General features: G+C 45.7%; 1 protein-coding gene across 1 annotated transcript in view; it reads right to left on the bottom strand.

Moving 5' to 3' along the window:
* LOC8042779 (alpha-1,3-mannosyl-glycoprotein 4-beta-N-acetylglucosaminyltransferase B) overlaps window positions 1-27,618 on the bottom strand; it is a 129,153-nt gene that overhangs the window by 11,406 nt on the left and 90,129 nt on the right. Inside the window, exons 2-6 of the mRNA XM_029984268.3 lie at window positions 11,953-12,207; window positions 10,656-10,789; window positions 6,033-6,079; window positions 5,521-5,634; window positions 3,063-3,138 (exon numbers count right to left, since the gene is read on the bottom strand). Coding sequence (XP_029840128.1) covers window positions 3,063-3,138; window positions 5,521-5,634; window positions 6,033-6,079; window positions 10,656-10,789; window positions 11,953-12,207 — 626 coding nt within the window. The remainder of the gene's footprint in view (window positions 1-3,062; window positions 3,139-5,520; window positions 5,635-6,032; window positions 6,080-10,655; window positions 10,790-11,952; window positions 12,208-27,618) is intronic.

Raw genomic sequence — 27,618 nt, 5'->3', positions numbered from 1 at the left:
GTAGTGGGACATTTTACCAAAGTTCCACACGTGGCACGCATAGTCGTGGCAACAAGCACATTTGGTGCCGAGGTGTCAAAGCCCCCAGATGGTGGTGTGCCCCCCTGTTCTCTACCCCCAGTACAAAAAGCTGGAGGACGAAAATAGAATATTCAGCACTTTATCCCAATGCAACATCTACCGCAGCGAGTAGGGTGTATTTTCTATTACGATGAGGAAAAAATAAAACTAAGAAAGGAATTAAAACTTGTTGTTGGCATGGTTGGCAAGTTGTTGGCCTGGTTGGTTGGTATACTGTAAGAAAGGAATGTCTCATCAAATTGAAAACAGGAAAGCGAAATTCGAGAACCTCTTGTGTGTGTAGTAAACATTTCAGTGAAAGCGACTCCGTGTATCCTGTTGGTTTCAATGTGTTCTCTGAGTGCTGGTCTCCGATTAGTTTAGAATTGATTCCTCTTGAATTTCAGAAACTAGTAAACGAACATTTCCTCAAAATAACTGCCGGGAAGAAGCGGTGGCTGGGTTCCGGAGTAGGATCGACTAAATCCCTGCTTATTCACCTGTTCGATGCAGGAAGATCAAGACCCCCTCGCGATCGAAGACTTGAACATAACAAGTCAGTGAAAATTGAGCGTCCCAAAAAATGAAGTACACACTCGCTCCGAATTACTACCATTTGTATGTTTAATTTTTGCGGACCCAAATGTGCAAAAATGCGTATGCAGTTCTCAGCCAAGCGACTTTATATTTGTAAACAATCCTGAGTAAAAATAGAATAGAACAAATTAATGAATCACCTGGATTTGCCAGGCCATGGCCGACAATTTAAGAATTTATGAAAATTTCTGCTTTCCTTTCGAGCAGAAGGTGGGATGTGACACACTTCTTTGCCACATATTCGATTCGGGGGGGGCTGACCGTCAGTTGCTGACAAGCATTTGCTTGGCAGCCACTGTCGAGTCACACTTCGATAGCAGCGTCGGTATCGGCAAGCTCGGTGTAGATAAAACAAGTGTGCAGCGCTTCGCAACACAACTGTGCGCAAGGCGCCTCACGTGCACAGCTAGGACAGGATGTCATTTACTCTGGTGAATGCAAAACCTTTTCCTACAGCAGCCTCCACAGATTAAAAAAAAACAAGAAACAGAAAGGCTGTGAATAGCCCCGACGCACACTGTGCAAGCTGTAATGCGAGGCTCCAGGCTTGTTTTTGAACATTTTAAAGTTTTTCTACAATAAAAAGCACCTTCGAGGTGCTGTTATTCATTAGAACGATCACTCACAAAACTGTTACACAGATTTCTCTATTAAATAAACTGTCTTTATTCGGCATAGATGCAAACTAACGTAGCCACTCATCGTCTGCTCGCATCCCACCAGCTGCTTCACAGGAGGCCTGCGAGGTGGCGCCACCAAAACATCTTGTCGCCAATAGCCGAGAAACAGTAGTTTCAGTTTCAAGGTAGGTTTGAGCTTGATCACAAGCTGGTTGGTTGTTAAAAATAGCCCTGGGAACGGTGGTTGCACTCGTCTAACATAGCTAACTGCTTGCATCAGTCTTCGTAACATGTTTTATGTTCCCAACAAGGTGGACAAAATAGGTAATTATGAAGAAACTGCAATCAAGGCTATGGCAAAACCAAGGTAGAACACAAAAAGCATTCTGCTGGGAGTGTGAGGTGCATTTTCTGCGTTTCACCAATGTAAGCATTCCTTCATTGAAAAGCACAACACGTTACGGAGGCTAACTATCCAACGAACCACAAAAAGAGTACAGTAACTTTCAGAAATAATACCCATCGGTGTGGAACACATTTTGTATTGGCGATTCCAGCGAAATCAACGCCACGTGGCAGCAACGCCGAGAAGCTCAGAAGAGGAGGTCGTTTCGACTCTGTTGTCTGCTATCGCTGCCTGATTCTCGTAGGCAGCACAGAAACAAACATTGTTTCCAGTAATTATTTTTATGCTTTCACTGTGTCATTCCTACACGGTGACTAGAAGAAGGTTTCTACCGTCGAAAAATCGCTATGCTTTCATATGTAACGATTGTACACTACAGTGTAAGAAATGTATGGTGGTTCACGTGCTGAACAACGAAAACGACCTCCTTTCATCCGCCATTTTGTCTGACCAGCACGCCCCTTATAGTTCGCTGGAGACGCAAATATTCTGAATTTTCTTTTTTTGTCATTTACGGTATATTGACATAGCTGTAGAAGTTTCAGCTTCTATACACCTTCTGCACGTACATTGTATTTTCAAGAAATCAAATTTTTAAATAATTTCCCCACATTTACCAACCTTTGCTTTTTTTAAATAACTAAGTGGCCACATTTTGATGTGTCATATAGCTCCATACACGAATTAGTTCATAAAATATAAGCGTTTGCACAGATCCTTTGAAAATCAATACTTCTCCCATGGTCAGGAAAGAGTTAAAAGCTCAAACGATGCCCGAACACAGAACGCCAATGGTTTAGGCAGGGAGACTAGAAGACCTTTCTGTCATGTCAACACTGCCAGAGACTGCACACGTCTCTGAAGAAGAACAGACCTTGTCTCCTTCTTGTGTTTGGAAAGGCAAACTGAGAAATTAATTTGGCAAGTCTTCCGTGAACTGCGACCCGTGACGTCTTCGACAAATGAACATTTCATTGTTAAGCTACTAGTTGTTCACACCAAGTTGCCAGCTTAAACCACTGATTCAAAAGCCTCCATAAATAAAAAAAAAATGACATGTACTTTTCTTGGAGGTAGCGAGTGAAAATCCCCTTTGGCTTACCTGAAGAAAAGTGCATAAATATTATCCTTTGGTAGGATTTGCAAGCAGTAGGAAAGTAGCAGCTGAGTACAATGCACACCATTCCAATTGAAGACTGATTAGACACGTACAAAGACTTTCGAATCACCTTGTACTATATTAATGGCATAGCACTCAACCAATGTTATTAGGAATTGTACCATAATGCATGTGCAATTAACTGGCATCTAACAGGTACAGCTACTTGGCACATATTGCAGACTTTATATCGCATGTTTGCTTTCCCGCTCAGACTTACCTGCACATAAAATGTTCCCCTGCTCTGAGCATACATCATAAGATATGCAAAGTCCAAAGTCTGCTTTGCCCTCCATCTGAAGAAGATGCAACCGAAAAGACGCCAAGCTTGAGTGAAGAGCGCAGGCAGAATTGCCAGAAAGTCACTTGCAACGTAACACAGTCACGCACAGAAAGTAAAAAAAGAACCCTGAAGTTATAGTTATATCTAGGGTGTGTATAGAAAAATCGGCATATGTTTCTCAGTGTTTATTTATTTTTTAAACACCAGTGTATATCTCAGTTTGATGACTCGAGGCAAGGCTAAAACTGTGATTATCGGTGAAAAAAGTGAGGCCCTGTACACCCTGAGTCAACTTGAATACATGCTCCCACAGCGAAAGTAATTGAAGTTCAATATTTCAAAAGAGCTCAAGGGGCACGTCAAATGTTGCAGATGGTTTTTCTGTAGCCGCAGCACTAACTTCAGTCTCAGAATTGCCAAAAAGACGCACAGCTTCATCTTGTTTCTAAGTTCAGTCTTTGTTATCGAAACCTGCAAAAGGACGCACCGAATCTGCATATTACTGGGAAACTAGGCAGGAGTTTTAGGGCACCTTCCACGACTGCGAGATGGACAGAACGTACTAAACGTTTTTTTAATCAGATGTGGGAATTCTAACTGTGCTTAGAATAGATGGGGAAGAGATCCTTTTGTTCAAGTTAGAAGGAGGATGGATGTTCCTTATTGCGCCGACCTGTAAGGTTGTCCACATCCTTGCATTGCGTGATGGAGACTGTGGCACTTAAACTGTATAGACTTTGTCCTTTTGCGTTGGTGGAAATGACCTTGAGGTTGAGACCATATAAGAAGGCATGCACCTGTCAACACACATCCAAAAAAGTGGAACAGTTCTAGCGAATCCAAGACAGGGGGGTGACATTAAACCGAACCCGTAGCCCCGGAAGCCTGTGAAAACTAAAATAGATAACAGTGAACGCTGTTATCCCTCCCCCAGGTGAAGAGATGCGTTTTTCAAGGTCAGTGGCCCTGAACTACACTGATGATGGTAGTGTCTTCAGAGAACCACAGCGACCTCTAAATAGACACAGGAGGGATGCAGGATCTACGAGATAATTTGATTGACGAACCTCCTACGGGGGAAGAACCTTTAAAAAAAAATAGCTGTCGCTACGGCAGAAACATTCGACAACCAGTGTTTTTCAGTTCTAATAGAGGCAAAAACATTCAACCATCAATGTTTTTCGGTTTTAACCGATTTCATATTTTCGTCACTGCTGAATGTTTATCAATTTTTTTTTTGGCTGAAACCGGAAAACGCACAGCCTAGTTATACCTCATGTTTTGTTTTATAAATAGTAATTTTATACTTTTTGTACCTAACAGTGCAAAAATGTTTAGTTGATATATGCTTGAGCAGATACAAACAGAAGTTTGTATTAATATAAATTATCGCTGCAGGCTTTCTTCATTTCCGAGTCCAGTTTTGAGAAGAAGAGATAGCGTGACATATCAAGAATCAAGAATTAATATATTATTTTTAAATCCTCCTAGCCCAATTTTTATTAGTTTATTAACAATTTTGTGCCGTAATATTCAGTGCCTTGTTTCTTTCATCAAACACAAAGAGATTAGACAAGTTTTCAACAACAACTGAAATTTGATCAAACATAGCCAACTGAGAACTGCCTCTAGTAGAACGAGTGCAATTCTGAGCTCGAGCATTCGTGAAAGAAAAAAGGCTCAACTCCAACTCTTCAACCCTTCTGCAGATTTGACAAAATAAACCAGACTGCAGCAAATAAACCAATAGCACCGCCCTCTAAATCCAAAAGAAATAATACCACGGCCATAGGAATTGGCCCCCCATTTCTTTTATTCTTCAAAATGTCGGAAGAACAAGATCAGAAAGTGAGAATTAGTTCATCAATGATTAAAAAAAGAATGATTTCATGAGGGGAAAACCAGTGCAGTAAAAAAATAAAACACACTCATCAAATGAGAGTTAGTTCAGTACATGGAGAACATGGGCCCAGTTGAGCAAGTAGAAACCAGCCCAGCTTGTGAAAATCAGTTTGGCAAACAAGAACCAGTTCAGTGCAAATGGGGACTGGTTCAGCAAATGAGAACCAGTTTAGCTAATAAAAACAAGTTCAGCAAAAAAATAAAAAAAGAGCCCAGTAAATGAGAACCAGCTCAGCACATGGGAACAATAGTTGGTGACAGGTTAAGACTTCAGGAAAACCTTCATCCCTTTCCACTTTGAATGCTCGACGAAAGGTCACCTCCTCCAAGCATTCACTCTGCTAAAGTAAAAAGAGGTACAAGGAGCTTTCCCTAAACCCTCAACCTGTCACCAACTATAGTTCTGGAAATGAGAACCAGGTCAGCACACGAGAACCGATTCAGCAGACGAGGATCTGCGCAGGCAACAAAAACAGGACGGCAGTATACTCACTTCACACGCTGCAAGGGATCGCCCAGGGTCTCCCTTAGACGATCCATGTCTGGATAGTAGGACGCAGGTGGCGCCACAATCTCGAGCAGACCACTTTCCGTGTGCTCATGAAGTCTGTATTGAAAAAAATCAAAATGGCGAAGTTTACTCCAATGTTTGTTTTCTTTATATCAGCTGATAAAAACGAATGATGTAGGAACAAATAAAAATGTTTGCAGAAATCAACTGCAGAACCGAGCACCTAACAAGTTAAACCATTTGGCAGTGCCTCTCATCAACGACACCACTGGTATCAGGCTCCAAAGTGTTAGAAACCTAATGAATCTATTTCTTATCCACAAGGGGCTGATATTTGAAACACTACTAGTGCCCTTAAATTAGTAGAAAACATCTGTGAAAGGAATACAGCATGTTATATCCAGTTGGTTTTTGAAAATGATTTCAGATCCTTAACTTCTTTTTTTTTTCTTTTTACAACTCTTGTTCTCATTCAATCTTCTGAAAAGACTTACTCTTCTTGTATCTCAGCTGCTTGCTTGTTAACAAACTCCAAGTCAGTCTGTCAGAAAAAAAGATGCATTTTAAATGTTAATTAAACACAAATTACAACATATATACATACATGTTTTATCTGAAGGCACTCTCTACTATCTCTTTACATATTTTGTCAATCTTAGTCATATATAATTTCTTATTTCTATTGAGTGTTGTGGACAGATTGATTGAAGTTAGGCCCTTATATATATTCAGTTTCTTTAGTTAAAGAAAGGCACATAAAACAGGACAGGAACACAGTACTTTCCTCAAAATTGGCCCAGATGCCACCAGCTCTTTCACTAAAGGGACTCCAAGCAAACAAATTTATGATTGTGAGTTCAAAGGAACGCAAAAATTTGGAGTTTATATTTGTTTTTTGACAGTCTATGCAGCCTAAGCATCCTAAAATATCCATCAAATTATGATTTAAATGGCTTTCTTCTCTGTTAAAAACGCGAGCAAACATCATGACACGCCCCCCTCTTTTTTTACATAAACACAACCAAACATTTTGACACTACACTTTTTTTTAGAAAACACAACCAAACACCGCGACTCGCCCCCCTTTCGAGAAAAACGCGACCAAGCATCGTGGCACACCCTCATCTTTGAGATATCTCCAAAGAAAGGTTGTGTAGTAGGGTTGTGCGAATATTCGAAATTTCGTATAGTAGTTCCGAATAATACACTATTCGGGTTTTTCGAAGTGTTCATTGCGGCGAGTTAGCCCTGTTGAGTGCGCTTCTCACCAAGCACTGGTGCGCTGCGGAGAAGCAATACCCGCGGAAGCGAACTCCGCGGGTGTTGCTTCTGCGCAGCGCACCGGTGCTTGGCGAGAAGCGCACTCAATGGGGTAACCCGCCGCGATAAACACTTGGAAAAGTATGAATATTGTAATTGCGTGCTTGGAAGTAAAGCATACACTCAAAGTTGGATGGTGCACCTGTGCCGACTGTATTCGAAAATAAATGAAAACTTTGTGAATGTGTGTATCTACATTGTAGTAAAAGTTTCAAAATTAAACTGTTATGCAAGAGTATACTGTTAGGCAGGGATGCCCTTACAACCTGCGTTCATCATGCATGATTTATTCTTTTTTAACTCGAGATTAAAGAAAGAATATTTTATATAGGAAGATTTGTAAATTCACTCCTTTGGGTATAGTTGGCCATCTCTACAGGATTCATTTTATGCCAAATCCGTCGTTTGCTTGCCATTCCAAGACACCAGACCTTCTGAGGTTACAGTTCATTAATATAGATAGATTAAACTTGGTTTATAAATAAGCAAGTGGAACAACCTTCACAAATTTAGCTGGGTTTTCGTCTAAGTATTATGCAATGGTAGTGAAAGGCGTAGAAAAACTATCTGATATTTGAATAAAAAATATTCGGACAAAACCACTATTTGCTTCGAATTCGCTTCGAACTCAAAATCCACTATTCGCACAAGACTATTGTGTAGCGATTTTTGGTGGCATTTTTAATAGGGCATAATTACCAGGTTTTCATTACTTGCCCCTTTTTCTGAAATGTCTATTAAAACACCTCTAAAATTATTTCAGCGCTCTTTTAAGACTAGTTCTTACAAACTGTGTCCAGATAACATAAAACTTGCATGGCATTCAACAGACAAGTTTCAGAAATGGGGGGGAAGAGGCATTTACAATACAGTTAATGCCTATGCTGCCAACTCTAGCAATTACTGCAACTACAGTGCAAACCCTAGAAGGTTATAGTCAAAAAAAAAAAAAAAAAAGGAAGTCACGTCGCGGCGAGTTTGCGCCTCGTCGGGAACCTCTCGTAGTGGTTCGACCCAAACTTTTTACAACGCGAGTATTTTTAAATGTGTTAGCCTTTCAAACTTCCTCTCACAGGGCTACAAACTTTTCTGATATTACCTCGAGGAGCAGGCTTCCAAACGGCAACTACGAACGCTAGATCCGGAAGGACAAAACCGCAATTCTTTCGAAATGATATCTTAGTTAATAACCTTCACTGTTTCATTGCTTTCAAACATGAAGAAACAGCCCCTACATTCGCAAAAATTACAGGCACACTCATTCGACCAATTGCGATAAAATGTGGTAGCTTTCCAGGAACGTCGTTAGTGAAAACAATTAGGAGAGGAAGTGGTTGGCGTGGTGATGAAATGGTTGTAATATGCCGTGCACACATCGAAGACGACCTGAAGACCGACGCCTAGGACGACCTCTAGGACGATTTCAAGGGAGGCGTCTAGGATGACCTCAAGAACGACGCCTAGGGCGACCTCAAGGACAACGTCGAGGACGACTTCAACGGCAGCGTCTCAGACGACCGCTAATACAACCTCAAAGACGCCGTCGAGGACGACGTCAAGTTCCTGTATAGGCATCCAGCAATGCTGTTTGATTTGGCGCTATGAAGCAAAAAAAAAAAAAAAAACCATTGGGTATGCCAGGTGGTGGCGGTTGTATTGTTCAAACGTGAGCTATTACTCTGCTGGCGCCGCTTGGCCTAGCGTCTGAAGCAAGAAATACTGGGTAGGCCAGGAAGTCGTGATCGCATGACATGCCAGTACGGCGAGCCAATTGTAACGCGACAATGTATCTCCAGAGTGCGCTTTTACTGCGAAGAAGTATCAGGCTTTTCGCTGCGTCATGCTCTAATATGTGTGCGTTGCGCTGGTATGTACGTAGCACACATCGAAGCCGTCGGCACGCGATGTGGGGCTTGTCTTTTAACATTTGCAAGTTACAACAAGACAGGGTATAACCGTGGGCTCTCACTCTTCTAGCGCCTCCTGGCTGTAGCCGGCTGGCTTAGGCTCAGGACGACGTCGAGGATAGCGTCCTAGAGGACGACGTCAAGAACGACCACTACTACGATCTCAAGGGCGTCAGGTCGCGATAGCCTCAGCCACCGGCGCTTACGTGACCTTGCACTTCAGCCGCGGCATTGCGTGACCTTGAGTACATGACCATGACGACATGACCTTGAGGACGAGGACATAACTTTGAGTGTGGTTGGGCCAATATACTACCGCTTTAAAAAAGGAAACACGTAGGGCGACGGATGTCATCTCCGTTGTTTCGTTAGTGAAATCTGTTTCTTAGCATTGTCGACTCAATCAGCAACAATCCCCGGCACCACTTTCTGATAAACAGACGACGCTCTCGAATCTTCATGTGTTGCACCACCCCATTTTTGCTGTTGCAATATCAGTCTAAAGCCTAAAGGCCTGTCGGCACATACACCCCAGCCCTAGAAACGCGCTGCCTGGCCGATGCAGAGCCCCGCGCTAGATGAGAGATACACCGATGGTACAGCGCTGCAGCGCTGCATCAGTGCTCAGTACGTTCAAGTCAGCGCTGCATATTCCGTTTCACTGTCAAGTCTGACCGCAGCCGACGCCATGATCGAATGGAGCCAAACAAGCGGTGCCCAAACTACATTGTCATGGTACTCGTAGTCTTTGTGGGCTTGCTGTCACCCGCTAAACCAGTCACGCACAGAACAAAAAAGAAAGCGCAGTATAGCGGCTGAAAACTGCGCGTGGCCCGTCATAGCAAACGCACGGATGCGATGAGCGCCATGACGATGCATTTTTGACGTTGCTTGATAGGCTCCGTCGGTTCGTCGCGTCGGCTTTGAATTGGCGCTGCGATGTACTATCGGGGAAAAATGAAATGCGAACAGAGGAGCGCGTGGCTCGCGGTACAGGCTGCGCCGCCTGGAAGTGAGCCTAGGGGCGAGGGTGCGTGGCCTACTCCGACGTGTTCAGGCCCCTCCCTCTGCGCTCCCCAAGCTTCAGCAGTGCGCCTTTTAGTGCGCTGAAAGCTATCACCGTTATCTTCGCTGGCTCTGCGCGTGCGGTGCAAAGAAGCTTGCCGCACTCGCCGAGCAGGCAAAGATAGCGGTGACAGCTTTCAGCGCACTGAGAGGCGCACTGCCGAAGCTGGGGGAGCGCCAATTGAGGGGCGTGAACACATCGGAGTAGGCCACGCACCCTCGCCCCTAGGCTCACTTCCAGGCGGCGCAGCCTGTACCGCGAGCCACGCGCTCCTCTGTTCGCATTTCATTTTTCCCCGATAGTACGTGTGAACCGGCCCCGAAGCCGGGATCACGCTGCCCATACCCATCATGCAGAAGACAGTCTGCAAAACACAAATCACCGCAATATCCGTGGTCCGAATGCCGCGTGTCCATAGTATCCTCTTTGAACTCATTGCCATGCGGCATTCGAAGCGCAAGACCTCGCGCGGTGACTCGCGTTCGAAGCTGTACGCAGACTGTCTTTTGTGCAATGTACAAGCAGTGTGACCCCGGCCCTTATTAACATCGCCTAGAAGACAAGGCCGTAGTGCCGACATTTTTGCGTCACCAGCAAAGGCCCACGTTGGACGCCGATTGGAAACGAGTGCTGCGTCAGCGCTCGGCTTCGAATCGAGTTTGAGCCGAACGTTGACGCAATCGTCGTGTCCAATCGGTGATCAGCGTTAACCTTCGCTGATGACGACATCTCTATCGGCACCACGGCTTTGTTACCTAGGAGGTGTTGCCCAATTACGCTCCGCTAACGAGAACGCGGTGAAGGAACAAAAGAGGCGGCCGCACCTCAGCGATGAGGACGACAATCAGCGACGTCTCCCTCTCGTTGGGGTTCATGTTGGCGATGAGGTTGTGCAGCGTTCCCATCAGGTAGCTCTGCACCTCCCGCTTCACGGTGGGGATGCCTAATACCATTGTCGCTGCAAGCGAATCAGAGGGCGTGTGCAAGTTTGAGGAAACGTCGGAAGGCCAACGTGCTGCTGTTTAGAAACAGGCTCGCGTTTGCCCACGTGACACCAGGAGTGGCCACTGCTCATGCGCCATGCCGAAAGCAACGCCACCGCTGCGGTGTGACGTCATACCACATACCAGCGTGTTGGTGCATACAAAAAAAGAACACCCTACCGAATGTCCTCCTTGAAGTGATTAGTGATGGAGCATTGTTCACAAACCGCCACCAAAATATGCTAATCAACATAATATTAGCAGGGAATTTTAATGTTCTTCCAGAGTGCATGCTGCTGGATGGGGTTTAAGGTTACACTGTTTCTGTTCATACCGTGACAAAAAAATATAATAGCCATATTAAAAAAATAATGACACTTGATTATAGGTTTTTCTTCTAATTATGAACTGAAGATCATTATTATGTTACTCGTATACGAAATACAACAGAACCACCTCTACAGAACCAGAATTAGTTTTAAATATTTTAAAAATATGTAGATTCGTCCATTCGCTAAACATAACTAAATAGGAAGGTATTTTTTCCCGGTGGCTTTAGTAAACATGTTTTTGTATTGCAAAGAAACAAGGAACGTAAGAATATGAAAGCTAAACCTAAAGGAAGGTCAGAAAGAGACAGGTACCCGTCCCTATCCTTTGTGTTGAGCTTTCATATTCTTAGTAACTACAGTCGAAATCATCAAACTATGTAACCTCCCTCCTTGGCTCACTTCAACTATAAAAACAATTTCGTAACTATGTTCCAGCCTAACTTTGCACAGCTCAAAAATCGAACTTCGTCGACTTTAGCCAAAACTGTAAAGATTCGGACACTGAGTTGGACCTGAAGGTTTGACAGAAGTCTGCCACATCCTATATTTATGACCACCTCCACTGCACAGTATTACAACATCTTAATAAAGCCTATTCCCACTTCACAATGCACTGCCAAAGGCATCTCGGTAGAAACAATATGACATCCCGGTGGCCATGGCACAAAACGGACGTCATAATGCACTGCCAGAAGGAGTTTGGCAACGGCAATCGGGCGGCCCGGCGACCTCCTCCTGGCAGCACCGAACCACCATCCAGGCGATGCTAAAGATTATAGAGGCTCAGCCACGTCCCAGTCGTTTACCTCCGGTACGGCCCTTGGACACCTTCAGGGCGGGCCTGATGGCGTCCGGTCCATTGGCCAGGTGCGGCAAGAAGTTGTAGATGGCGGGCAGCTGAAGGTCCAGCAGGGTCCCTTCCCCGGTGCCGTTGCGGTTGCCCAGGTCCCGCTGGAGACTGAGTACGTCCTCCCAGCGCTGGTGGTTCAGCATCTCGGCGTGCTTCAGACGCTCCTGGAGTTCAGCGAGCCGTTGGACAAGGACCATCTCTTGCGACATGTCTGCAAAGACAGACATATTCGAGGTCATCTTTGGGGAACATCCTTGGCTGCGCAAAGAACGTTTCAAGGGCTGTCCAAACAGAACACAACCAATGCCATGCACAAAACACACAAAAAAAAAAAAAACGGTGGGCTTTTTCTGAAAAGCGTAAAGACCCGGTGCCCGCGTACGTTTTCAGGCAGGACATTACGCAAACAGCAGGACTTTGCTCCTCGCCACTTTGCAGTCGTCTCCTTCCCTTCAGTGTTTTTGGGAGATTGGGGAGTGAGAACAGTTGACGACAGTCATCAGAGCGGAACCATGTGATGAGCATGCTCCAAGCCCCTGTCCAAGGACGTAGTGGTCGGTGCCAAAGGGACCAAAATATTAGCGGTAGCTGTCCAGAGTTTTGTGTCGACATTTATTGGGTGACCAACACGAAACTGGGGAAACTAGCCCAAAAGAAGAAACCAAAAGCATAAAAAACTGGGTTTTAAAAACAATAAATTAAACTTGACACTTTATGATTTTTTACGATTTTCAATTGACGTTATTGAAAAAGATAACGATAACAAATGAACGAGACACATTATTATAACGAGCTTCTTTCGCGCTTTCCGTCGACATAAAAACTATAAATATAACGTTCACAGACATAGCACCATCGAGTATGGTCATTTATTAAAAAAAAAGTAAAATGCTTAGAAATATTTAAATACATTAAGACCTCTTAACGGTGCACATATATAAAAGTCAAAACTGAAAGTAACGTAGATGCAAACACCACGAGAGGAGAGTGAGTCGAGCATGCGACCTTCGACAGCTAGGAAAAGCGCTATTTCCACCGCGGTCGCTTCTGCGTTCAAATACTCAGGAAAAAAACAAAAACAAAATATATATATATATATTATAATCTGACATCTTGCCGCTTTCGCCATTCTTCCAGTACGTAGAAACATTCCTTGCGAGATTTTGTTTTCGTCAAAATTAGAAGTTTGACTTTTTTTGTCGGCACAATTTTAGGATGAAATTACCCATGTATAATTTATAATTAGCCACTGGTAGGGCGAAAACGGCCAGGCGTCTCCTTTTTGGATACCCGACTTCCAGCACGCGTTAGACGCCGTCCGCCGCGAACCAGCTGAGCGTGTGCGCTCCAAGTCCACGTCGAAGTGTCTATCGAAGATATAGGACGAAGCTCGGGCACTGGGGATGGGACAACCGAAGGGCTTCCCCGCCGCCGTCCTCATCGTGTCAAAGACCATAGATAATCGGACGAAATGATGAATTAATGATTCGTTTCCGCTCGTTGGGAGAGACAGCCGATGTTTCTCGCAACTGCGATGTCCTGGCGTGTGTCACACACAGCCCAACGGTATGATGTCTCTGAACACCCGAAACAACAATCATCTGAAATGTAATCGCAGTAAGGATTCTATAAATCCGTCCTAAGTATAGGTTTAATGCTTACGCGTCCTCTGTCTTGAGTTGGCCATGTCATGACACTGTGAGAGGGAAACATGTAAGCTCGTTGAAACCAGCACACATTTTGATACAACCGCTAAAATGAATGCAATACGATAAACAGTTTCACGCTAAAACCCATGCAAAATTTTTTAAAGTTTTTTTTTTCTTGCGTTTTTCGTGTAGTTTCGACTGTCCGTCGGCTGCTAGCCGATGGACTTAGGGCGAAACGAAGCAGTACGTTGATAACTGTCCGCGATTGCGTAGATAAGGCAGTTTTATAGTAGGCTGCTTTTGCATTCCAATCATTTCATCTTGTCCACTTACGATTTTTCTGTCAGTATATCCGCGTTAAAAAGTCAACTAACCCGGTCTTCTTTGCAGCTCCGCAGAAAACTCTCTCGCCTCTGTCTTCCTCATAAAGTCTACTATCATTGCCCCGACCTCAAGAACTCTTTGTTATCACCTCCTGACAGAACATCCTCTCGTCTTAACAACTCCTGCACAATCAAACGTGTTTCCGGTTCCACAAACGCATTCAATCAGTCTTTCCTTCCTCAAGTCATCTCCGACTGGAGCAGCCTACCATCCCAAGACCATCCTCCATCGCCACCATCGTGGACCCAGAAGTATTAGGGGCGAAGTTCCTTAGAGGCTAGCCATGCCCGTATGCCTGTCCGCCGTCCGGCGTGCCCCTGCTCGTAAATTCAGCAGCGAGAGCAAAAAAAAAAAAAAAAAAAAAAAAAACAGGGGGCTTTGAGATGCCATCTTATCTGTCTTCTTAAAAAAAGAAAAAGAAGAAAATCACACATTCTTCTACTGACATGAATGAAAACGGCACCATCAGCACTACCTACGACCAAAATCAGTATCAAGAAAAAGAAGAAAAAAAGAATAGGGGGTTCTGAGTTGCCATCCCATCTGTCTTCTTACAAAAAGAAAAAGAAGAAAACCACACATTATTCTACTGACATGAATGAAAACCGCACCATCAGCACTACCGATGACCAAAGTCAGTATCATCAACACCACCCGAGCTTCGCCCCAATCAAGATCATTCACCACGTGGAGATGCGGTAATTTTTGTATCAAGCTTACGTATTCATTTTTCATGTTATTAGTATTTTTGCCAGTATGTACGATTAATGAGCTTGACCTGGATGTATTAATTAGCTTGTGTTTCTTCCTTTTCTTGTTTGTGTAACATGTATATATCCCCCCTCATGTAATGCCCTAACCGGGCCCTTAAAGGGACCATGAAACGAATTTTGCGAATTAGCGGATTATTTTGTACCTTCTTGCCTTCGAAAGCTCTTCGCCTTTTCACTATGATACATCCGCGGTTCCAAAAGCGCGGCACCGGCGCCAAACTGACGTCAGTAGAGCCCAGCTCACGCATTGGACACGAGAACTGCGTCACTCGGACGTACGCGCTCGTCAACAATCAAATCCGTCGACGAATATTTGGATTCGCGTTCGTGGCCAATGAGTGCCCTGACGGAACTTACTGTCACTAGGGAATGACAAGTTCTATGGTGTGCATATAAAGCACGGTGGAAGCTAGGAGTCATCGCACCGGTGCCGAAGGAATGTCACGACCACGTGATTTCACAATTCGCATTTGAGTTGAGGATTACAGCTAAGGAGGAAGAAGTAGGAAAATCGCTTCATGACCCCTTTAAGGTGAAAATAAATGAAATGAAATGAACTACCCACGATGTACACTACCTGCACGGGCAATGGGCGCTGCGTGAGCAATGGTTCCTGGGTAGTACTGACCGCGTAACGTTATCAAAGCGAGAAGAAGAAAAAAACGATCTACTAAAACTCACTTTTTAGAACTGCACTTCTAGGGTGTGCTGCACTATCAAGTGCCACTCGGGCAATTTAACTCCCGAACGGAAGTGGTATAAAAATAGCCCAAGCGGCCCCTAAAAAAATAAAAATAAAATGAACACCTCATAAGGTATGCAGTTGACGTGAAGCGATAAAAAGCGTCAAGCCACAACCTTTCTTCACGGTCGACTTCACGGCAGAGCGCACACATCGCTAATCTCTCGCCCCATAACGAGATTCGGAGTCCATTTGCGCCTCTCCGCCGAGGCTCGCTATGACGTCACAAACGACACCCTTTCGACGTCACACCCAAGCCACCAGCCCCTCGCCACTACACCTCGTCCACTCCCCAAGCTGACAGTGCGGCGCGAACTGTATACGGGCTCGGCGGACCACCCGACCGCCCCCCTTCCATGGCCCGACGCCACCGCCCGACTTGTACGTAACGCAGTACAACTAACGCATCTTCGCAGTAACGACCCAGCATATTTCTCAGACAGGGAACAAGTGAACACATCTTCATTACTTTGACGAAGCAACGAGCGTCGATAGTTAGTTCCTCTAGGTATGCAAACGCAAAGGGAGACAAGGGACACACAAAAACATTTCAAGCCGACGTACTGAATCGCGCACGTTCGCCCAGCACTCTGAGCGCGTGGGTACACGGGCGGTTGCGGGCCGCGCGCGCGATCACGTGTCGAACGATAGACGTATCATTGGTCCAAAGGAGCACGTAGCTTCCACCGCACTGTCAGCTCGGAGATTGGACGGAGCACACTCGCGGACTTCATGAAGCGGCCAGCCTTCTCCCGTGCATCCTAAACGAGAGCGCCACGCGCGAGAACGCCAAGCAGAACAAACACGCTCGACGCAGCGCGGGTGGACGTCCGGCCACTTATCTACGGGGCCAATATATAGACTTATCAGGCATTGGCGTCACGACGGAGAAACTCTGCGCGACGCCTAGTCCAGTGCGCGGAACGCTCGGACGAGTCCGAGACCAGTAGCAGCTGACCACGGCGATCAGCGTAAGCGTTTCCGGATGACGCGGTATACACAGACTACCGTAACGACCCGCCACCCGTTTTGCAGACGCCACGCAGCGTAATCTGGCCGGAAGTTTTCATGCAAATGGTATATTATACGGCGGCGATCAAGGTCACGGACACACGCGCCATCGCGGACGATGAGAGCGGGAGCGTGCCGTGCCATGGACCTTCCTTGGCGCACCTTCCGATGTTTGCTGTCCTGACCAGGGTTGCCAGGTGTTTGAACTCCAACCCGCCAAACGTCTACGAGATATAGCCCAAAAATAGCCAAATGTCGATCCCGCAAAATAGCCCAAAAATAGCCCAAAAAAACTTATCATTTGAAGCGTTTATTTTGAGCAGAAAAGACACATAATGCATTTTTATCCATCAAATGCCCCAGAAATGGCGTCCCTTGCACGTTCGGCGAACTTCCTGAAACGCTCGTACAAGCGCATGACAACATACCTTCCACTGTATTGGGACCAACGTTACTAAAACACTCAGTTGAGAAACTCCCATAGAGACAGCTTTGAAAAAGTGGCCCCAATCTGTCTCCGAGCACCAAGCTAATGACGAACACAACGCCACCATTTCTCCCGCAGCGGCCACTCGAGGAACTGCACGTGACTTCTATTTTGGCTTTAAGAACAGATACAGCGGAAGAGGTTACATGGGTGCCACCCCCGTCTCCCCGGCGGACGCGCCGCGTCGACCTACCGAAGTTAAAATGCACCTAGGCCGGGACGCGCTACCTGAAAGGACCGCTGAGGCATGGTTGTATAAAAACAATATTAATTGTGCCGCAAAACCCTGCAAACTAAAGATTTTAAAAGCATAATCGCCCCTCTATTTGTACTAAACTCCAATAAATTTCATACAAAAAGTCTTTTCCGTTGTTTTTTTACGCAAAAACAGGCTTTCCAAAAGCTCAAGGTGACCACAGTACAGACAAACGATAAAGAGTGGCGCTGTTGTCGCATTTAGCTCGGTCTCGGTGGACGCCAGCGGCCCAGGTTACGACGGCAAGTTTCCCAACTGAGTGTTTTAGTAACGTTGATTGGGACGTCCGGTCTCAGGGCGCCGCCATCTTTCTCAGTGGGGTGCGCTCTTGGGCGCGGCCTTAATCCGATTACGACGCCTTAGCAAGGCTTTGTAATCGGGTTATGGCTCGTCCAAGCGCACCCCAGCCAAGCAAGATGGCCGCGCCCTGAAGCCGTACCGGTGACCAGAATGACGTCACGGGAGAGCTATGCAGAATTCAGACAACCTAAAGAATGCGCAGAACAGAGGCCAGATTCACGAAACGATCTTACGCCAAAAATGTGCGTAAGACAAAACTTAAGTACAAATCCGTATTCACGAAACGAAATTTTCGTAAGTTTTGCGCAGGTTACGACGAAATCCTACGACAGCTCCGAAGCTGTCTTACGCACTTCTTACGATCAAATCAGCATGGCCGACAGCGTCGCTCTGTTGGTCGCGACAGCCAACGGATGTTTATTTTTCTACGTGCGCTTCTCACGAGTCCCGACTTCAAGCAGCAAGAATCAAGTAAAAAGTACTTGAAACAGACCACGACGAACGAACAAGAACGCTGGATCCACAGACACCCGGGAAAAACTCCAAGGGCCACGAGTACGGACTCCGACCGATCGGCAGATAGGCCTAGCAGGCACTCCGACTCGGCGCAGCCGTCTGCCCACGACCGATCGGCAGATAGGCCTAGCAGGCACTCCGACTCGGCGCAGACCGTCTGCCCACGACCGGCCGGCGTGCTGAATGGAATAGGCCCGCGCGACCCTTGTGAACCCTTCCCGTATTATAGTTTGATCGCTGACCTCAATTCTAGATTGAGAGATCAATCTCTTCCTCTTTTCATCTCCTTGTTTTCCGAGGCAACGGTGACGAACGCTGTCGTCGAAAAGGGGCTCTCATCAATTCTATCTCTGTTTTGTGTGATATCAAGCTCAAATAAACGCCGTGTGGATTACCTTCGCAACATGGTATGTACACTTTGTTATTAGTATTCCATTTTATTCTGACACGACTGCACCTCACTGTCGATCGCTGTAACAGTTCGTGGGTCGCAATGCCGGTCCAACCTTTCTTCGCCGGGTGTCACGTCAGCATCGAGTTGCAATTGTAAAGGATCGGTCCCGAAGCGCTTATCAATTCACGGTCCAACAGCGCAAATCCAGCACTTCGATCAAACGCGCGCGTCCGCTCCGTAGTGTAAACAAACATTTACGTGGCTCTTGCTTACACTGTCGTAGTTCAAACGTATCTTTTTTAACGTCGACTCGCTCCCGCATCTCCGAGGCCGCAAAAAAACGCCGCGGCAATTCGTTCCCATCTACGTCGCTTTGCAAACGACTGCGGGCCGTCTTTTACCAACGATGACAGTTGTGTTGACTTGGTAGCGATCGAGTTCGTAGCAGTCAATGGGGGTGGTTACGCATCCCGGCCTCGGCATTCGGGCCAGTTTAAATCGTGTTAGCGTCGACATATCACTGCACGGATACGAACCCCAGACAAGCGGTGGCAGAAAGGCCGCCTGTGTTATGAAAAATCCACGTGCTCCGAACGGCTCCGAACGGCTCCGAACAAATGCCGAGCTCTCCGATTGGTTGTTCGTGCTGCCGAAGACGCCGTCGCCATAGCAACAGCACCGGTAAGTTTTAGTTTCTCCGTACGACAACGTCGCTTTCCTCCTCTCACTTAAGAACGCGTTCGTGAATACCGATTTCTCCTCTTCTTACGATGTTCTTAACTTACGAACTTCTTAGCTAAGTTGTCGTAAACTAAGAAGCTCTTCGTGAATCTGGCCCCAGGTGCTGTTAAGGCCGCAAGGAATCGCGCCGTCACTTGTTGAGATGGAGGAATAACAGCAGATGCTTGGCATTCGGACAAAATTCGGAGGTAAACAATTGCAGAAGGCGCGCAAAAAGAAGACGAATTTGTTTGCTGTGGCAAACTTATCAGGGTTAAGGGACTGAAGCGCGAAATGTTCGCGTACCTTAAGGCCCGTTCACACTCTTGCGACCGAGTACGACTGAGAGAGACGAGATCTCTTACAACTTCTTAAATGTTTCTAGAATGAGGGAACACACTGACATTGTGGCGCCATCTATGCGGTGACCCTAGAACTGCATTTCACAAAAGCGAAGGTTTTGCGGGATTTCCGAGGTCAAATGTGCGTAATACCCATAGAAAGGCTCGTTTATAACATTGACAAAAGTTTTTCGAGCCAAAAAAGAAAGGATATTGCGCGAGAAATAAAAAAATATATGCCGGACCGCCGAGTTTACACTGCTTCCCAATAGATGGCGCCAGTGTGTTCTCTGGTTTAAGAAGTTTTAAGGAACCCAGGTTTAAGAGGTCGCAAGCAGTCGCAAGAGTGTGAACGGGCCTTTACTCTAATAATACATTCGAAACTATAAACCCAAGTGCTTTCAGGCATTTTGGTTCCAGCACAGGTCAGAAACTGCCCAATGCACAGTTCAGAAATAGCCCAATGCACAGGTTAGAAATAGCCCAATACTAGCCAAATAGCCAACTACCATTTTTTCCCGCCAACTGCAAATAAAACTAGCCCAATTTGGCTATTTATAGCCCAACCTGGCAACCCTGGTCCTGACTGCGGGTTTGAGATTACGCGTGCCGTGCCATGGTCCTTCCCTGGCGTATTCGCGACTCCAGCAAAACGAACGCCACCAAGCGGGAAAACCGGGAACCAGCCGGAACAGGTCGCTTTGCGCCCCTCGGCGTCTCTGATGGCTTTCGCGGAGACGTGTTGTCGGCGCGGTGGCGAACAATGTAATTTGACGAAGGTCCGAACATTTCTTAAGCTTGAGTGTTCATTAAGCCTAGTTCACATGCAGCGGTTTTGGCCCTAGAGCGGCGCGATTTCTGCCGTCGCGGCGCTCTGGCCAGCACCAGCAATTCTGCGGCACGAGCGCCGCGACGGCAGAAATCGCGCCGCTTTAGGGCCAAAATCGCTGCATGTGAAACACGCTCAGTTAGTGTGGTGAAGTCTCAGTAGATTGTTTCCTTCCATCGCGTATTTGAAAGCCCGTTTACTCCACAACGATGGCGCTAGATATCAGGTAGCGAGAAGTATCTGGAAAGGGGTATGGTGCCAGGCTTAACATTTGAAAATACTTTCTCGTGCCTGACGCCGGAAGTACAGTCAGGATTAGAGCTCAAACAGCGTGGCATAGGCAGGTCGGCTCTATAGGAGCCCCATGGGAAAGGTCACAACGAAGGCCTACAGGAGGATATCGGTTGAGCTTCGTTCAATAGGTACGATGCCTGAAGCGCGACAGGACGGGAATCGGTGGCCGAGTGGGCTGGCGCACACCAGCTCGGAGCACGTGGAGCGAAAGCCCGCGCTGCAGAACCCAGCGTAAAAAAAAATTCACTCCGCGTAAAACGGCCTTCTCAACATAGACGCTGAGTAGTAAGTTAGTAATAAAGTTTCGCGAGTCTAAAATTTCTCGCTCACGTCTAAAATTACAATCCTCGGTGATTTGGTAGTAAATGAAGCCGATCGCTTACGTTGAATTTCCAGAACGTGCAATAAATATTCTCAATATATTAGCGGAAAGTGCCGTTTTGGAAGTTGTACAGGTAGTTCAAGTTGGCCATGCCCACGCTTTGCCTTCTATCTTTGCTAACTCTGCCCCCGCATTGCCAAGGTGGAACCCACGGTCTAAGCATTCACTCCTTGAGCACTCTGTGCGGTCTAAATGAAAGGCATAAAAAAAGCGATAAAAAAACCGTTTTCCTTTTAAATTGTGCTAAATTTGAACATCTGAAAACATGAATTTTCCATAATTTATTTCTTGGTATTACTCAACAATTAAAACAGAAACCTTTACATCGCATCGAAGACAATGATACGTGTTGTAGGGGACATCAATTTGAATGTGATACTCTCAAAACTCTGCTCGGGAAAAATATACAAGTTTTGGGCAAAGTTCACCGCAGGGCATGTATCCGAATTTTATAAAAATCTAGGCTATCTAGAAACACTAAACATAAATGCAAATGTTGTCTTGCTAGAGTACACATAGATTACCTTGGTAGAGTATCGAGGATCTGTCGCTAACACTTTGGGATCAAGAGAGAGAGATAGAAGTGTTGAAAGGAAAGGAATCCTGGAACTTATTAACCACACCGTCGATTGGGGGCAAGCCAGATCGACGGTGTGGTTAATAAGTTCCAGGCTTCCATTCCTTTCAACACTTCTCCCTCTCAAGTGGGAATCAAAGATGTCACAGACGGCAATTGTCAAAACCCTGCCGTCTTTCTCTGCTCTTTCAGACTTGTGTAAAACTAAACGTAATCGGACTTTCAAATAAGAAGCGCTGTCTTTCGTGCGGTGTACGACACAACATACACACAATTAAAGAAAGGCTAAAAAAAGAAAAAAAAGATGGAATTCAACTGTTTTAAGCCAAACGAAACCACGCTATATGGTAAGGTGAAGCGAACTGAGACACAGGACAAAGTGCGACAATTTGAGCTGAGTGCCATATGTACGCGAATCTTACGATATGACACGTGCCAGCACTTGTCCGCTTTACTTCACAAACAATCGTCCGCGATTAAAAGTAACACAGTGGCGGAAAAAAAAAACAACAAGAAAAATAGTTTGCAGTTATTGTTCGTGGGTCGACGAACCGTCAAATTCTGAAATTCTGCACTTGCGTTCTTCTAGACGCGTGCTGCCGAGTTTGTAAAAGATACCGTACCAAGATAAGCCCTAATCTCATTTGTCCTTTCGTTATATAACTGGGTATGAAATTTGATCGCTCCGGGTTGTCACCCCCCTCCCCGGCTATCCCCTTCTCTCTGGACAACACCGAACAAACCAACAAGCTCCAGGTCTCGATTGTTACAGCGATATAATTATTTACATAAGAGCGTATAAGCGGGGACAAAACGCGACAATATCGCTATCCAGGCGTAAACTGACTTTTGGCGGGGTCAGTGTTTGCTCCCGGGTTAGTCTTTTTTTTTTTTTTCTCTCTCTCTCTTTCTTTGTTATTGTTGAAGATGGTCCAGACGTACAGAAGAAAAACAGTCCAAGCTTCATGGTGCCACAATGGCATGAAGAATGCCCTTCAAAGTGTGCACCAGCAGCGCCAGTGTACTCATGCCGCAGCCCAAGTCTTCGGACTACCGCGAAGAATGCACTCAAAAGCCTTGCAAATAAACTCAACGATTTTACAGAGAAAGTCAGTCAGCATCCAAGCGACGAGTTCATTCCCAACAGCAAGAAAAAGTGGAGAAGTATGGAGAAGTCCCTCTTTGGGCTAACGATACAGACATGGGCAAAGGACATCACGCATGTACTCTTATTAAACAAATGAAGCTCAGGGGGAATATTGCCAGACAGTCCGCAGACTCTTCGCTTACTGAATACGCCGGTACAACTAGAGGCGTTCTTCAAACCGCGCCGCGAGTGCCAAATAAAACTATCAATGCCTAATGCATAAAAAAAAAAGAGGTATAGTTGTTGTTTTTTGTTTTTGTGAAGGAGGTAGATTAGCCAAGCTGTACTATGGTGGAAATGAAGTAAGGGCCCGCCGCAAGCCGGCAAGCCAGAGGGGAAAGGGTGGAAAGGTCGCGCCATCTACGAGCGACGGCGTCAACCAGACAACCGGCAATCCGATTGTCTGGTTGCCGCCGTCGCTCATATATATATATATATAGATGGCTATCACGAAACTCTGGACAGCTACTGTCCAGAGTTTCGTGTCATCATTTGTTTGCTGACGGACAAGATGCTGGGGAAACTAGCCCTTAACAGCTCTGCTGTAAATAAACAATATTATGAGGCAAGCTGGGTGGAGTACACATCAAATGTTAGAAATGCAAAAACTAAACTGTCCCCTTCCTTTTTCCTTTTTTGGAAGAGGGGGGGGGGGGGGGGGCTTATTTATAGTGCTCGGCATTCGATCGATTAACCTACCGATTAATCAATTAATGCTTTAAGCGCGACTAACTTTCATACCTCCCATACCTCCACTTTACAAGTTTCACAAGTTTCGTGAAACGACCTCTGCGATTTCAAAGTTAACTATCCCCCCCCCCCCCCCCCCCCCTATAGTCTAAGTTTTCATACATCATAATAATCTATCACTACCTCACCTCTATGCTCACTGACCGCAGACACGGCGAATGCGCGTTCCACGGTGCGATAAGTGCGCGGAAAAGCCAATATCGCGCGGGCAAAAAAAAAAAAAAAAAAAAATGTAGACAACAAAGTGGGAATGAGTCAGGAATATGGATGTCGCAGACTGCGGACGCTACAGATTCGCACGCTACGTTGCGATAAGCACGGCGGAACCCGCGGCGAACACTCTATGCACCGATACCGCAGACGTCATTCCCCGTCGGACATTGCGTCATCGATATCCGGCGGGATTCGAGGGGGGGGGGGGGGGGGGGTCATTGATGTTTCGCAATTTTATGTTAGGAGTACTCAGCCCCAAAAAACGGGATGGGTGGTTTATCGGGGGCGGGTGTTCATACGAGACTTTACGGCATACGCGGTTTATAGCGCGCATATTTCGCACTGTGCACCCCCCCCCCCTCTCCCCTCAAAAAAAGAAGAAAAAAAAAGTGAAGGACGAACTGATGTTTTAGTAGATCTGAGAAAGCGCCATGTCCTATGCCCCATTTTCGGAGATCATGACACCCACACGCCGTTGTTGGCTGAGCTGTGGCACTGACGGCACAAAGCAAGGCTCCCAAACAAGTGCTTCGAAGACACTGGTACGGGGAACAGAAATAAACCCACGACTTTCCTTGTACGTGTTGTTCACATTCGTCCAAATACGGTATATATTTCCGAACAACAATCAAAGCATTTATACTTTACCTCGCGTTCGAAACGGACAACTTGAACAACCAACCCGCGCGGTGTCCTCCCCTCGTGCGGTCACTCGACGGCTCGTGAGACCACGAAACGAAACGGAACGCCGTCTATTTACCTGGTCCGAAATAAACCACAATCATTCTCGTTAGATGAAAATAGGCACTTGGCGCCTGTTTTCATCAAAAGAGAGTAACCTGCTTTGACATTGACACGATCACATCAATAAATAGCTTTAAAAAAAATATCGGTTAGTTTTGGCGCAACATTTGCGCTTCCGCTCCTTGCTCAGGAGTTACAGTGACGTCTTGTTGGCTAATTGAAAAGAAATAGTGGGTAGACCTGAAGGCATCTAGCATTGAGGTCTACCCACTATCCTTTCAATCAAAGCCAATCACAGCTCGGCGTCATTCTTACGTCACTGTAACTCCTGCCAACTGCTGTACAAGAAGCAGACGACTTGCTTTCCGCAAAGCACCCTTATACAGGTTACTCTAAACAGGTAATCGATTACATATTCTAATTACTCTTACTTAAAAAAGTATTCCATTATATAATAATTACTCGAGACGAAAAGTACTTGAAAAAGCAACCGTTACTTCAACGGTTACTTGAGATTTTTCGAAACGACAGATTTTTTTTTCTGCCGGTTTTGAAAACGGGTTTTTTACACTGTTCATTATCGGACTAGAATCGCCTAATTATGCACAACGCAGAATCTTAATCCACCAATTTCGGTAAATCATACTCCTGTCAGAGTATGATTTAACAAAGGCCGCCAATAGAAATGAGAGGGGAAAAAAGTAGAGGTTGCAAGTAATTTCAGTATTTCCTAACAAATGTAATCGTACCCCTATGGCGATGACTTCTTAATAAATGTAATCAGACAATTATAAAATTACTACAAAAAAAGTAATGGAATGCAATTCATTTGATTCCTTAATATTGTACAAATCCACTCAATAGAGTCAGCAGGATGTTGCTTCTAAAATGGCCCATTACAGCCTATTTTTCCCGATGGCTTGCAAGAAGTGTGATGGTGTGAAACAAATGGCGGGAAAGGCCACACCTCCGAAACAAAACAAAAACACGCTCAAAACACCGTGTTTTCTCAGACTGCCTGCTCGACTGGCAAGTTATAAATAGCGTTCCGTGTTTTCGGATAAACCCGAAAAACCCCGAAAAACACCCGCCGGTAAAATTTTGGGCAATATAAAGACCAATTTTCGATGTGCCAATCTCCTCCTCCTCGTCCTCCTCCTCCCACACACACACAAAAGTACTTTACAATTAATGGTTTGATCAGCGCGTAGAGTCAATGGTCCTGGGAAAATGCCACCACACCTTTGTTTCAAATCAGGTCATTGTACTTTCGGGTCCCGACAAACGTCACTGTTTATGTTTCTAGTTTGGGTCATACTATTCGTACTCTAGGGGAAGGAGAGGTTGTATTTTGGTAACACTGGGGAAAAGCTGCGAACCACAGAGATCGCATGAAGTGGGGAAGAGGGACAGTTGAAACTCCTCTATAAGGACTATTCACTGGAAGCGATATTTGTGGGTGCTGCTTAGAGCGCTTGCTCAGAACGAGCCCACATCAATACGCTGCTAAGACCGGTACCCTTGATGGTGCGGAATGCACGTTGTAAAAGAACTGTGGAAGCTCGCCATCAGCACGCGCTCAGCATTCGCGCACACAGCTATGGCCGCCAGTGAATACTCCCTATTACATCCGTTACCACTATACTTCGCGCGGCCGCACGGCAGGTTGATGGAATAGTATGGAATGAATATAAGCTTCCCAGCGACTACCTCAAGGAGTTTCTCGATTTTAAGGAATCGACATTTATGGTAGCAACACTTGTGTGCAATTTGGTCGTAGGACAACTTAGTATTGCCAGTAGTAATGGCACCAACGCCAAATACAACTGAAGAAAACATTAATTGATACAATCGCGTTTTTTTTTTTTTTCGTTTTTTGTCCAGCGTACGTTTACATTTGGATATTTATTTATTTTTAATAAGAAACACCGCGAAATTAAACTCAGATTTTCGGAGAATTGGGGATCAAACAAAAAGAAACTCCGATAAACTCAGCATTTTCGGCAAAAAAATGAACCCCAAAAAACACCCTCTGAACTTGGACAGAAATAAACTCCGAGAACACGGGAGCCTAATTATAAAACAAGTGACGTTATCCCACTCGAGAGCGCAGGAAAATTTTGACGCTGGTTTTTGGCATAACCTCGATTAGCCGGTTTCTCAATAATTTTGACTTCAGCGGTAAAAAAAAAAAAAGGAAAAAAATATGCAGAATTCATAACAAAAAGAAAAACAATCGAAAGTCGCACACACAGACCACACACAAAAAGAGACGAATTAATTTTAACGTTTCAAAACAGCCATTGCTGTCTGGAAACGTTGTTTTCTTTCATATTTATATATATATGTAGTTTTCGTATTTTCGGGCGCATAATACAAAGACGGTCGAAACACTGGTAATCCATTTTTCATTTTAAAATACGCAGATTTTTGCACGATATGATCGATGGGAAAGAGGGGGGGGGGGGGGGGGGGGAGGGGGAGCTACGTTTTAAATAGAGATATCATAGTAGTTGCTATGATACTCGGGGTAGAGATCTCAAGGTAAAACTAAGTAGATCGCGTGCTGTCCATCTCAACTCAAAGAGACAACAATGTCGGTACCGGCCGCGAAATTAAAACGTCCAAGTTTCGTAACACTCGCCCACAATAACAAACATGGCGCAGAGCCAAAGTTGATTGGAAGGAGGGGGGGAGCTTTTTAATCAAAAATAGGATTTCCGACGGACAGAAGACTTTTGCAATATAGCAGGGTGGGGGGACCCTCCCCGGCTGACCAATAAAGCAGGTTTATTGCCCCAACATCGATCCAGGCTAGTAGGGAGGGAAAGAGCACCACGCGGGAGAGAGAGAGACAGGCGGGCCACTACCCGGGCCGGCCGTTCACAGAAATCCGGCTGTAAAAATATTTTCTCCCCCCACCATGTGTTAGAGCGGTAGTAGCGTGGGTCCGAAGTTGAGAAGGAGGGAGAGAGTTCCAAAGATGGAAACGGGAGAGGGAAGCGGCTCGAGCAGCGCACTCCGGATATTTGTGTTTCCCCCTCGCCCGGCTTCTCTCTCGCCAAAATAATAGGGGAGGAGGTGGGGGTGGGCCGGTCAGCTGACCCCGATCC

Source organism: Ixodes scapularis, unplaced genomic scaffold, assembly GCF_016920785.2.
Source record: "Ixodes scapularis isolate PalLabHiFi unplaced genomic scaffold, ASM1692078v2 PGA_scaffold13__105_contigs__length_92229423, whole genome shotgun sequence".
Lineage (NCBI taxonomy): Eukaryota > Metazoa > Arthropoda > Arachnida > Ixodida > Ixodidae > Ixodes > Ixodes scapularis.
Note: the sequence above shows the minus strand (reverse complement) of the source record. Positions and strands in the feature narration are given on the sequence as shown.